This window comes from Megalops cyprinoides, chromosome 5 (genome assembly GCF_013368585.1).
Source record: "Megalops cyprinoides isolate fMegCyp1 chromosome 5, fMegCyp1.pri, whole genome shotgun sequence".
NCBI lineage: Eukaryota > Metazoa > Chordata > Actinopteri > Elopiformes > Megalopidae > Megalops > Megalops cyprinoides.
The window spans coordinates 33,374,102-33,387,152 of NC_050587.1; the positions used below are offsets into that span (position 1 = coordinate 33,374,102).

Below are 13,051 nucleotides of genomic sequence, written 5' to 3' on the forward strand. Positions count from 1 at the left end.
ACAAGCTTTTTAATTAGCGCTTAGTCATTATCATCTATTTTGTTGCTTTTCACAAGACACTATAATACTCATGATGATATAATGGAAAAAAAAACAAGCTCACTCAAATGAATTAAATTGCAGCTCTGTTACACAGTATATACTGCAGATGTACCACAAGGGACATTGATTGACTCCTTGTCCTTTAAAAGCATACTTCAGTGGAATTAAGAATCACTTGACCACTTTCTGTAGTCAAGGAAACCAGCCTTTCAGCACCAAGTGTTTGTGTCTAGCAGCACATGTTCAAGGACTTGTTCCAACCCATTCAATGCAGTAATGCTCAGTATCATTGTTTGTACTGTGTCATTTGCTTTCCCTTGACATGTGGGTGGTCAGGAACTTTTAGGTATGTATAGCTACACAGTAGTGGTCAAGTCCTGATCTACCCTAATGTTCTGGTATTCTGCAATGTGATCTAGCAGTTATTGCCTCTATAACAAAGAAAGCCCAATTTTATCATGTTCTGTGTCAGTTGTACAGCATTGAAGACTGGCTATTAAATTTATATGAACATTATTGCTCCTTTTGTAACAGAGCATTGAACAGCAGGGCCACAATCTGTATCCCTCCAAATCCCCATGACCTCTATGCATTGACCATATCCCCAATCAATTGCTGTCAGCCTCGTCTAGGCCTCCGCCGCATGTGCGGTGGTGCATTGTAGCTTACTGTATGCCTGTCACATGACCAGAAACATCCAATGCCCACACCGCATGCCCCTAGAACCCATGTGGTTTTCAAAGGCCCTAGGCTATCTCCAGCTCCCTTCATTAGGGGAAGCCAGCTGGCATTTCAGGCGGGCCTCATTGGCATTAAGAAGTATAATTGGTCAGAAATGGTTTCCTTTGGTTGAAATGCCTGGTGAGTCCAAGTGAAAGTTCAGGTGGGCCTGGCCCAGTCAGAACCCCACCCCCCCTTAGAATTGGGCCCCTGCCTCCAGAGGGCAAGATCCCAGGGAAATGGATAAAGGGAAAGATAAATACCTGTGTGACCATGCTACAGGAGATGATGGTGTGTGCATGGCAATGATGGGTCACCTGACTTTGGCTGGGGTGCACATGCAGCCTGCATTCCCTTCAAGGTGCCAGGCACCTCAGTATTTATCGCAGTAAGCTTTAATATCTATATTAAAGTTTTATTATCTATACAGTATAACTCGTTCAGTTAAATGCCATTTCACATGTGTATGCCACAGGTCCAAGTTACACTATTTAATGACTGTTTAAATGTGAGCATATCCAAATAATACCCAATATGCACTTTTAGTATCCTGTCCTCTGTCTGAGAGCGATCTCTGTGCATTGCAACAGTAGGTATGGGTTGCCTGTAATATGGGTGTCTAATATGGACCTAGTGCAAAATAAAAATGAACGAAGTAGTGCAAAAAAGATTTTAAACTACACATCTTAACAATATTATATCCATTCGCTTTATAGCTATAATATAAGTAGCTTTAAAATACGGTCATTCATTGTTATAGGTCAAGATTTTAAAAAAGAAAATATTCTACAATCTGTTCAAAGGATGTCTCTTTTCCCGCCCCTTCCTGACGACACATCCCCACAGCCAGACAGTGACGCTCTCTGGTTGCTGGTGTTTGTGATTTTTAGCTGGCTAATGCTGGTGCAAGAGAGTCAGGAAAGCTGACGGGTATCACGCCTTCGACGCTGATGCTGCAGCAGGGTTGGATAAGCATAGGTGAGAAATCTTCTGAATCCAAAGATTTATTGTCAGAGTAAGAAAACTATAAGTGGAGACTGGTAAATTCTTTAGCGGGGTGTGCAGGATTGGTGCCTTGAAAGGGTGTAGCTAGCTGGCTCGCCCGCAAGCTCGCTAGCCACCTAGCTAACATTACTAGATGGGTGTCAAGTCCAAGCTCCAGCTTGGTAGCTATAGCTAACTGTGGAACCTGGACTGAGGGTGCGAAAGACCCTTTGGTACCTATCGTTATCGCTAGATGGGGAAGATAAATCGAGACAGAAGTTATTACTATGTGTGTAATGTTTAGCTAGCTACGGAAGTTGTCTGGAAAAGTCGCACCAGGACACTACCATGTGTTAGCTAGCTCGCTGAATAGTCAGACGCTTGGCAGGAAGTAGCTAGCTAGCTCGCTTGCTTGGGAGCAAGTTAATAACACAGCATCAGGTCATAGATAAGTTTCTAGCAAATTTGCTACCGATACAAAGCTAGAAACCGAGAACTTGTTTTCAAAAATTTCAAGGGCTATTAAGGTTGGAAAAACCCGAGCAGACTCAAATTAGAAAGAAAACGTTATCATTGGTCATGCAGTCTATGAGCATTTGCACATGGCTAGCCAACACCAGCTAGCTTGTTAACAACAAACTAGACGTAAAGGGGTCAGCAAGTTTTTAAAATAAAGAGTTGTGCTAAGTAGCTGGCTAAATGATCTGTTTTCTTTATTTGAAAGTGTTGGGGTAGGTAATATATTGGCAACTCTGTAAGTTAGTCACTTAATGTTAGCAAACTTTGAAATGGGCTTTTTTTTATCAAGGTAGATGACTGTCTAGCTAAGAATGTTATGTTGAATTTCAAAAATGGAGTCTTGCGTATAACGTTAGCTCTTAGCATGCAAATAATCAGGGATTTAGTTAGATACAGGAGCTAGTTTGATCGCTAACGTTAGCTATCACAAGCAGCTATCAGTCATCTAGCCAGCCCTATGTGCTTGCAAAGTTAGTTTAAATTCAAATCACAAATTAACTTAGAGTTAGAGTAAGGTAGTTAGCTAGCTCCACCAGTCAACAAAATATTTAGAAGAAAGAACAATTATCTACGGGTTAAATATAGAATGTAACTGAAAAATGCAGCTTGTTTAAATTTGAAAAGTCATTTCAAAACAAATTGATAATACACTATCCATCTGTAGTTACCGTTATCTTAATTGGAATACGAAATGATGAAGATGGCTAGCCATAAAGCAAAGTGATTAGTTAGGTAAACATTGCAGCATAACGATTCGATCGCAAAGAACAGGCAAAACAAGATCCCGTTGGGGGAAGAGCTTGGATATTAATGTTGTTGTAGAATGACCGTGAAGTGAAAAAAACAATCAGTCTTCACATGTTTGAATTGCATTCCTACTTTAGAAACGATTTTCCGCTTTGTGTGGCATCCTCCTTTCAAGCGAATGGAGAAGTGCCTTCTCACTTGTTTGACGTTATGTGCAATAATATTTACAGCATTGTTAGCATTGTTGTCTGGCAGAATAACTGCTTACGTTAGCCAAGTTGGTCTAGACTTAAGTTTGTGGGGAAAACCAACATCTTTCTTAAATGTAGTAAGAGAAAATATAGTAAAGAGACATGTTACAAAAAACTGCTATTCTTTTAAATTAACAACCAATTAGCATTGAATAAAAGACATTAACTGCTTCATTTTCATCAGGTTTGTTTGTCTGACAGTTAGTACCTTTTGGGAGTCATTTTAATTGCAAACATAGTAAAACTTTATACATTCAGTTATTTGTTTAGCAGGCCCCCTTATCCACAGTAGTTTGCATGAACTTGTGAAGCATATTGATACAGCTGGTTAATTACCAGATCAATTCCGTTTAAGTTCTTTGTTTGAATTTACAATCAGAGTGCCTTTTCTGGGGTTCAGAACCCTAACCTTGTGGTTACAAGTGGAGTTCCATAGCCACTATGCCACATTTCTGCCCTGGATGCAACATGAAGAGAGGTGTTATCTGATTTTTGGGCAGTCCTGTAACTCTGGCTTGGGTCTCATTATCGCAGTCCTCTTGGTCTCGTGTTGCAGTCAGATATTGCAAAGGCACAGCCAAAAGGAAGAGGAGAGAGAGAGAGTAAAAAAGGGGGTAATTACAGAGCAGAGATGGGCAGTGAAGGAAAATGAAGCCTTTCAAAGTGAAGCCCAGCCTAAAGGGTGCTCAGACTTTGAAGTAAATTGGTGCTCTTCCGTTTTGCCATAACCACTGAAGTAAATAACGGGGAATACATCGTTACTCATTTTTGAGCTGCTGCAAGTGGGTCGTGGAGGGGAGCAGACATCTAAATGGAAAATGCAGTTCACCAGATTGTTTCTGTCACCAGACATCAATCTCCAGAGTTGCATTAAAAATGGCACTGTAACCAGTTGGGTTTGTTGTTTCCATGCTAGTCACATGGATGGAATACCTGAATGCCTCAGTGCTGGACAAGGCAACACTGTGTGATAGAATGCTACAGTGCCAGCTTGGCAACATGTTTATGAGTGGGGTCTAGGCTGGGCAAGATATGCTGATGGTGGTGGACTTAAAATTGTTGTAGCCTGAGACTACGGGCTTTCTGGGTAGTAATGTCCTGATGATCCAAATGCATGTTGCTCACATAATTTAGTAATATGAATGCAATGTGAAGATTTTTTTTCCAGTAACAGGCAGTCTGACCCTTGGGTGATATAACAGTTCTGCCATATAAGAGTATTAAAGAAACACAATTTCGTGGTACTGGCAAATTTTGAAGGGGCTTTGGTCTCCAAGACCAGAGTTTGCCCGCGACAGTTCGTTAATCAAAGCTGTGATTGTCACTTTGTGTTTCCACACCAACATTGTACAGCTCGCGTGATTTGGGCAGGTCCATGGATTGATCCATGGGGCTGTTAAATGGATTGCTACCTTGGCAGGATAGAAACCAGAAAACGCCAAGACAGAAATCTCACCGAGCTGGGTGATCGTACAGAAGGGGAACCAGAGAGCAGCAAGGGGAGTGGTGTTGAAGACGCCACTAATTACCACAAATTGTATTAAATGTTTTATTTGCTAAAAATTGGCTATTTGGTATGGCTGGCACGTTAGGTTAGGGCTCGTCTGGCACCACTGCCACAGTAGAAGGCAGATAGGAGTGTCCTTACCTTGCTGCTAGACACAGGTGCTGCCAGAGACAGATGTCGAGTCACAAGAGGTGATCAGGTGTTGTTATGAGTTTCTATTCCCTGACATGCTCTGTTCTTTGTGAGGTTGTCTGATGTTTCTTGCTGTAAAACATTGAAAATAGCGTATTATGTGGCCAGTCATTCCTTTGGGACAGTAGAGAAAAATTCAGTAAAAGGTCAAGGCATTTAAAATTATTTATCCTCTATTAGTGATTTGTTTTACTGTTTGCCTCTTTTGAGTAATTAACAAGTGTAGTTACGTAGTGCTCAGTTGTTAGTGTGCTGCTAGCTAAGTCTTCTCAGATAGTTACTATAGACGCTGACAAATCAGTTATTTCCCATTGTGTTCTTTGCTAGCTGAACTTGGTGGGCTAGCTACCAATACCTGTACAGGAGAACAGAGAGAGGGCTGCACTTTCATTACGGTTATCGAAACATTACAAGGTTGACATTTTCCCATGCCAGCCCGGTATTATACAGGCTAAAGCCTAGCAATGGCGCGATTTCTCTGTAGCGCTATATGGTTTGGAAATCATTGCATCAAACTTCATCGAACAACACAGCGCCCTCTGCTGTCCATTGCGATGGTTAGTGTTATGATTGCATATACAGAACACTAATGAGCCAACCGCAGCTGAGCGTTTCTGGAATTTGCAGCAGTATGACACAAACGAGGACCTCAAGTGGAATATTTATTTATGGTTGTTTGAGGAAAACCTCACACTGAAGATATTCAACCTTTGGATAGTATGTCAGTATGTCAATATTAGCTTGAATCTGACTGTGTCTGCATTGATTTGAGCACCTTTATGTGAGCACCCATCCATGTTTAACCTCTGATTTATAGTAAACAGGTCGTAGAGATGTTTGTTGTACATCTGTGTATTTGAGCTCTGGTTTCTTGCCAGATGGATGAAAAGTGTTGAATGCATTCAGTGTTACTTTGTAGAGTTGTTTGACACATTGCTCTAGATTTCATAATTTAAGCCCTCGGCTGTATAATTGGAGTAATTTGAATTAAACATAGTTAGTTTTGCCACAAAACCCTCCCCTCCTAAAAGGCATGGTTTAAATGTATTGCATCTTGCATACACTGATGTATAGGAGTCGGTAAGACCCGTGTAGCATTGGGCTTAAGATGGAGAGGTACTGATGCTGCTGCTTCAGTATCTTCAGATATGTTGCTTCTCATCTGGCAGTGCATAAAGGGCTGGATTTATTGAATACAGATTTTATGGAAATTGTCTGATTAAACCCAGGTAACAGTCCAGTGTTTGAACCTCACTGATCCTAGCTGTGGTGCTGAAGTAAAAAGCATTATAATTGTCCACTTGCATAGTAACTTGCATACAGTATGCAGCACAATTGTATTTGCTAGTTGTAGTTGCTTTTGGTTATACCTCAACCTCATTTTTTCAATTTTTTCAACTGAGTGTACTCTCCTAACTTCACATATTCCCTGTGGTGTATTATTTTCCAGCTGTCTCAACACTTTTATGCACTTTTGTTGTTTCTGAACAGACACTGCTGTAGCCTACAGTTCTGCTTGTATACTGTGACCTTAGATGACTGGTTTTCCCAATTTTGGAAGAAAAAAAGGGGGAGGGGGGTCTAAAATGAAACATGTTCAGGCTCTGCGCACCCCTAATCCCCGGCTTGCTGCAGCGTCTTCATTTTGCATTTTTATCAGGCTGAGAGAGCGCGGTGCGCATAAGGATTCTTCTGATCCCTGTGTTTGTTTCGGTTCCAGGAGAGACCGTCATGCCGGGCCCTGAGGAGCAGGAAGGCGGGTGCGAGGCCCGTTCCCAGCCCCTGTAACCCCCGCCTGCCCCGCAGAAATGCGCTGGGGATAAACCCGTTTCCTCGGGAGTATCTCTTTAATCTGCCCCAGGCAGCTGACTTGATTGAGTTCCAGGCGTCGAGCAGGGGGGAAAGGGGGGGCGGCGGACAAGGGAGCTCTCTGTGGGCCTGGGAGGTGTGGCGTGGGGACGGGGGCGGGAGCGAGAGGCGGGAAAGGCCGGCCTAGAGGCGCTCTGGCCCCAGTTCCCCCGCCGCAGGGCCTCAGCGCCGCGCAGACATGTCTGCCGGGGAGGCTGACGCCGACCACCCCCGCTTCTTCGTCGGGTGTGACGACGGCGAGGGCGACGAGCTGCTGGACCCCGGCAGGATCATGGGGTACGACTGCCTGTACGAGAACGTGGAGGAGGAGGATGAGGGTGACGACGACGAAGAGTACGACTCTGTGAGTACCCGGGGGTTGCCGCAGTGAAAGTTGCATTTTCTGTGTGCTGTTTTAAAATCGGTGGCTGCTAGCAAGTGTACATTTCACTCTCTGAATGTATTTCTGAAGGCTGTTGAAATGAAAAAGAATTCATTTAGGCATCTGCTAAATGCTGTAGACCTCTCACATTTTTTTTATATCCTGTGTACTCCGGTTTGGTTGCTGTTCAGGAATTAAACTCAGATTTGTGTTCCAGTACATGGCTTTGCCCAGGGTTTTAACTTGCGTATATCTGTGTTTGTGCAGACAAGCCAGCCTGCATTATTCTGCCAAAATGTGCATAGCTTATAAATGGTTTAGCGTTTTGTCTTGTTTGTGAGTCATATGATCTCAAAATGAAATGGGGATTTTGTACCCTTCTGAATGCATTACCGTGTTAAATGTAAACAAATGACTTTAACAGTGAGGCTATCAATTAGTGTGGAATACCCAGTAGGATTGAATTTTCAACAGCACATGTTGTGTGCTATAAATATAGCTAATGTGCATGTACAACGCTTGCTGCATAGCATGTACTGTTTAACTGGTTGAACATTGTTTGTTTGCAGTCCATACATGTACATGTAATTTAACATAACACTTACACATTTCCTGGCTGGGTCCAACCTGGCGAAAGTAAAGGAAAAGAAGAGAGCCTTCAAGCAAACTGTGCTGATTTTAACACCAAACCCGATGCTTAAGTTCCTAAAACTCCACCTCTGTAGCTGTGCCTAAAATAACACACATGTGACAAGCATGAAGTGCCAGTTGCTGCCGGTGGCCTCCATCACTCGGCCTGCAGCTGCCAGTACCTGAAAGGTTGAAAGCTCTAAGCGACGGCTGGGTAATTCTGGTCCCGCCTGTCCTCTTTTCTCGCTCTCAGCCCCCAGAGAGGCAGATAGTGGTGGGAATCTGCGCCATGTCCAAGAAGTCAAAATCCAAGCCCATGAAGGAGATCCTGGAGCGCCTGTGCCTGTTCAAATACATCACCGTGGTGATGTTTGAGGAGGATGTGATCCTGAACGAGCCGGTGGAAAACTGGCCCCTCTGTGACTGCCTCATTTCTTTCCACTCCAAAGGTGAGGGCAGCCTGTGTGTTTGCCCCCTCCCCTCTCCTCCCACACCCGGCGCTCCACACACACACTGTGGGCCATTCACGGGTGTGGCCCACACTGTAAATGAACGTACCTGTTGGGAGTTCAGGAAACAGAAATCCTCCTCCTTCCCGCTGCATGAACACTCCCTCAGTTCAGAAGAAAATCACAGTGTTTTAAAGGTTCACATTTAGAGGGTGTTTAGAACAGCCTTACATAGAGTATAATTTTGGGCATAGTAGCAGTTAGTCATGGTGGCTTGTGCAATGCTTTGAAAGGAATTGGATTAATTTCAAACAGTTCCCTCGGTGGTGGTAGTGCAGTAAAACCGTGCCGTTTGATTACATAGTCTGATAGTTGGAGAGTTGGATGCAGGCAGTGATGGATTCCTGGTGGAGCATTCTGCTTTAAACCCAGCATCAGTGCCAGACAGTTGATTTATCCAGATGTACTACTCACAGGGTTCATGACTTTAAAAACCCATCCTTGTTTTTTTTTTTTGTCACGTGGCTTAGCCAGCTGCAAAAGTTCATGATGGGGTTGTTTTTGTGTACGGCAGTTTTATTTTTCCCCCAGCTCAGTGCGCAGTTGTTAGGCCACATTAGGTTAGTTGTTGTATTTGTGAGAGAAAGACAGAATGCAAGCTTGGGAGGTCAGCATTATTTGTGTAATGATTTAGGCTCCCCTGACATGTGTACATCAGCTGTAGGCCTCTAAGTGAGAAGTTGAAGGACACTTTACTTTGCATTTTGGGACAATATGCTGTAGAATTCACTGGAGTGGGAACAGCGTGTAATTGGTTTTCATTCTGCAACGTGACCTTGAGTAAATCTGTCCTCGCCTTTTTCACAGAAATAGCAAGAAGTTTCTGAACTCTTTTGTCGTTGAAAACTTGGCCATTATTCAGACCCCTTGACTGAATTGGTTCCACATGCCTGCACAGCCACTATCAGAAGCTGATATTTTGGGTGTTTAAAAAGAGGGATGTTTTTTTTTTTTTAATCCCCCACCCCCCCACCCCCTTCCCCTTCCAGGATTTCCTTTGGATAAAGCCGTGGCCTACGAGAAACTTAGGAACCCGTTTGTCATCAATGATCTGGACCTCCAGTACTGTATCCAGGACAGGTGAGGCGTTCCACGCCAACACGACCGTTTATGGCAGAGATATGGGGCTGGACAGTGCACACACGCACCACGACCCAGGGGAAAGGGGTTACTTTGTGCAGTAATGGAAGCATTCGTCATACGGGTCATTCTTTACATTTCTCTGCTAATTAAAGCACTGATACATTATTCAGCTATGCAGAAATTCCATAATGTTCAAAAGCAATGCACCTATGCAGTTGAAGAAGGTTTTGGGCATACTGATGCTACAATATTAAGACAAATAATGCTTGTAAACACAAACTTGTGAGTCATGAATGACCTTTTTTTCCTGTCGATTTTCTTTGATGTGTGGGTGAAATTGACAAATTGTTGGCATATTTTTGGTCTTCTGCAGTTTATTTAGTTTAAGTTGAGAGACTGTAAATGTCGGCCTCTAGACTCTGATGTGTTTTATTGGGCTGCGCAGGTCCACCCAGAACACTAACGTCCCCGATTTGTCACCGGTAATTAGTTCACAAGCGGGGACAGGGTGGTGTACTTCCCATGCACACTTCCTTGTCCTTTAGTTTTGCTTCATCATTTTCAGCAGAACAGTACACTCGAATCACAGTGCAGACTCACTACCTGCCACTCGTGTATTGTCATGTCCGGACCAAGACACCTCAGAGGCCAGATAATCTCTATGGTGACACACACTCACATGCACGTACACTCACATGCCAGAGGACCGACTGCCCAATGTAAACAAAGCAGCCAATGCAGCTCCCTGTATGTCAGTAGACTTCATCATGCTGTAGACCCGCTCTCTAGTTCCGAACATTATACCTGTTCAGTTGCCTTTGAACTGTCCGCTGTCTGTATATTTAGATCTATTCATGTACGCTAATACTCTAAAAAAAAAAAAAACAATAAAAAAAAAAACATTTGCACTCCTGACCATGCAGGTCTTTGTGTTTAAATGCTATGGGCAGATTTAATCCATGGTGTCTTTGGTTTGATTATTATTATATTTTTAATTACAGGAGAGAGGTGTATCGAATTTTGAAGGCAGAAGGAATCCAACTTCCGCGATACGCAGTTCTGAACCGAGACCCTGCACGACCTGAAGGTTAGTGAGCCCCCCCCCCCCCCCCCCCCCCCCCCCCCCTCTCTCTTTGCCTCATTAACATTGTCTGCTTCATAGCAATTTACTAATTTCATTCCAGTCGGCACTGTTAAATGTGTCAGATTTACTGTCAGAGTTTCTGCATGCACTTGGAAGCAGCCTTCACTCTCAGCCAAGTTATGATTTTGAAATTCTGTTATGTGTAAATTCTTTATGCGTTGACACAGAGTGTCCAAAGCAAATAAGTGTGACTCATTCAGAGTTCCTGTAACATGCCCGGAGACTGTCATATTGACTTGCAAGAAGTCGTGTGACATTCTTTTTCAGAGGGGAGTGAGGGGGTGAGAGAGAGCACTTGTTGTATGTATATGTGTTATCATGAAAATGTGGTTTATGTCAGGGGTGCTATCTGTCTGCAGTGGTGAGGGGGAGACAGATAGCAAGCCTACAGTTTCACCTCTGCGAATTTACCATATTTCTCCCCCTGGTTCCAACAGCCTCACACTACCCTACCCAAAACCTAAGGAAAGAACTTCTTTTTAATGTGGTTAGGTCATTGATTTATTAGAATTGGCGATGATTTCTCACTGAAGCTTTCAAAACTGTCTCTCTGTTTTATTACATGGCCATTTACGCTGGCTGCAGAGAGAGCGTAGCTTGTGTCTCACTCCCAAGTGGCCCAGGTGTTTCTTCTCAAAAATGATATGCTGTACTGCGTGTGACCTTTAACGCAGCATTAACTCGGATGTAGCTCTGTCCTCTTTTTGAAATAGGCTCCCACTTGGGTAGGTAATTTCCTGCCTCTCTGTGCATGGCTACCAAGTACACATTAATGGCTGGATGCAGTTGAAATCTAGGGATATTTACATGACTCCCAGCTGCATCTTTGCATGGTTGGTAGTCTCAGCACTGACATGAAGGTGGTTTGATTGTTTTAAGTAGAGCAGCTAACTTACAGAAAGTAATCCTCCTGTTTTCTCTGTCTGTAAACTTAACAAGGTCTCACCATGATCAATACATCTAATGTAGTTGAAACGTGAGTGTAATACATGCAGGCTTGACTGCTGCTTTGCCGTGTGTCATGTGGTGGAACTCTAGGAATCTTGTTGAGGTGTGAGCAGAACTCATTCTGCTGCTCTGGGGGTTATATCGTTCATTGGAGGAGGCGCATCATTACTGTATTGTGTAAATCACGGTGGCTACAAGGCAAAAATGGATTGCACTATAAAACTTCACCATCTGGCCTGTTGATATCTGGCAACCTGTGAGATCTTTTTCCTGAGATGCTTACACAAACAAGAATTTCGTCTGTGAGAGATAATGGTTGGTTTGGTAGTGCTGCTCCTCATCATTAGAGGTTACCTCCCATACAGATTATTTGTCTATTGCCTCTTAATTTTGAGTTTGAAAAGTTGAATAAGAGCAATTAGTTTTTTTTTCTGTTCTGAATCACATTCATTATTCTGCATTGATTTGTATTTATTGTATTCATTCATAAAAAAGTGATACTGTAAGAGACTGGTGAAATGTGCTATCTCTTATGTTTTAACACATCTCGCCAAAGCTGCCTTGACTTTAAAAGCATTCATTAAGAATCAGCATTTCTTGGTTTCCTGTGTTTTTGGGTTCCTGAATGTTCAGGGTAATTCTACAGCCCATGTATCAGATAATAAAGCAGTCATATCAAAGACATGATAAGCACCCTTAAATAAACATTGTCACCCAGTTATACAGCAGATGTCCCGTTAGTGAGACTGGGTTAACAACACGTCTGAATCTGACCCAGTACAATGAGGGCCTTTTCCCCCTAACAAAATGGGTCCATTTTGTTGCTTCAGCCTAAAGAAAGGGATATTTTTTCTTTATGAAAAATACTTTAGTGCTAAAATACATATATACGTATACACTCATTATTGGTGTCAGTTGTGTTTAGACGTGCCTTGCATATCCTGTAGCCCTTTCATACAGCTGACTCTTCCACTTTTGAAACTCATATACTTCTAGTACACTGTCATGGCTTTGACTGGTAAACAAGTCCATTGCCTTCACTGCTGCTCCTTGATTACTGCGCGATCACATTGATGACACTGTTCCTCTGAAAACGTATCGACTGTCGTGTCCCGGACCCCGTGTGGGCGGGACTGCGGCTTATCATTCGGACGGTAAGCCCCGGGGCACAACGCTGCTTCCCGGGCTGCCATCTGTCGCCTTTCCCAAGCGTGCCCTGGCCCCGCAGAGTTCAGGTAAGGACGTTCCGCCACCAGCCCTTCGGGCTCGATCACCCCCCCCCCCCCCCCCCCCCTTCCAGATCGGCGGCGGTAATGTGAGTGAGCGGCCGCTATCGCTAATGGAAACGAAGAGCGGAAGGCGAGGGACTCGAAGGTCACCGCTCTGCTGAGAGCCATCTGTCGAAAAGCGCACAAATAACGTCAGCAGCCGCCGCCGGCCACGCCCGATCCCTGACCCACAGTGCTTTGTTCCGGAAAGCGAGCAGGGTGACTGCTGGTGTTACCAGCGCAACACCAGAGCAGACATCAGAATCTGTCGTTTTGG

At 43.7% G+C, this 13,051-nt stretch overlaps 1 protein-coding gene across 10 annotated transcripts in view; it reads left to right on the forward strand.

The window, feature by feature from the left end:
• The first annotated feature begins 1,619 nt into the window (after positions 1–1,619).
• The window catches only part of ppip5k2 (diphosphoinositol pentakisphosphate kinase 2), a 42,353-nt gene continuing 30,921 nt past the window's right edge, over positions 1,620–13,051 (forward strand). For all 10 annotated transcript variants that reach the window (XM_036529510.1, XM_036529505.1, XM_036529501.1 and 7 more), the window contains exons 1-5: positions 1,620–1,740; positions 6,683–7,174; positions 8,076–8,271; positions 9,321–9,411; positions 10,416–10,501. In XM_036529510.1, the coding sequence (XP_036385403.1) occupies positions 7,010–7,174; positions 8,076–8,271; positions 9,321–9,411; positions 10,416–10,501 (538 nt within the window). In that variant the 5' untranslated portion in view covers positions 1,620–1,740; positions 6,683–7,009. The remainder of the gene's footprint in view (positions 1,741–6,682; positions 7,175–8,075; positions 8,272–9,320; positions 9,412–10,415; positions 10,502–13,051) is intronic.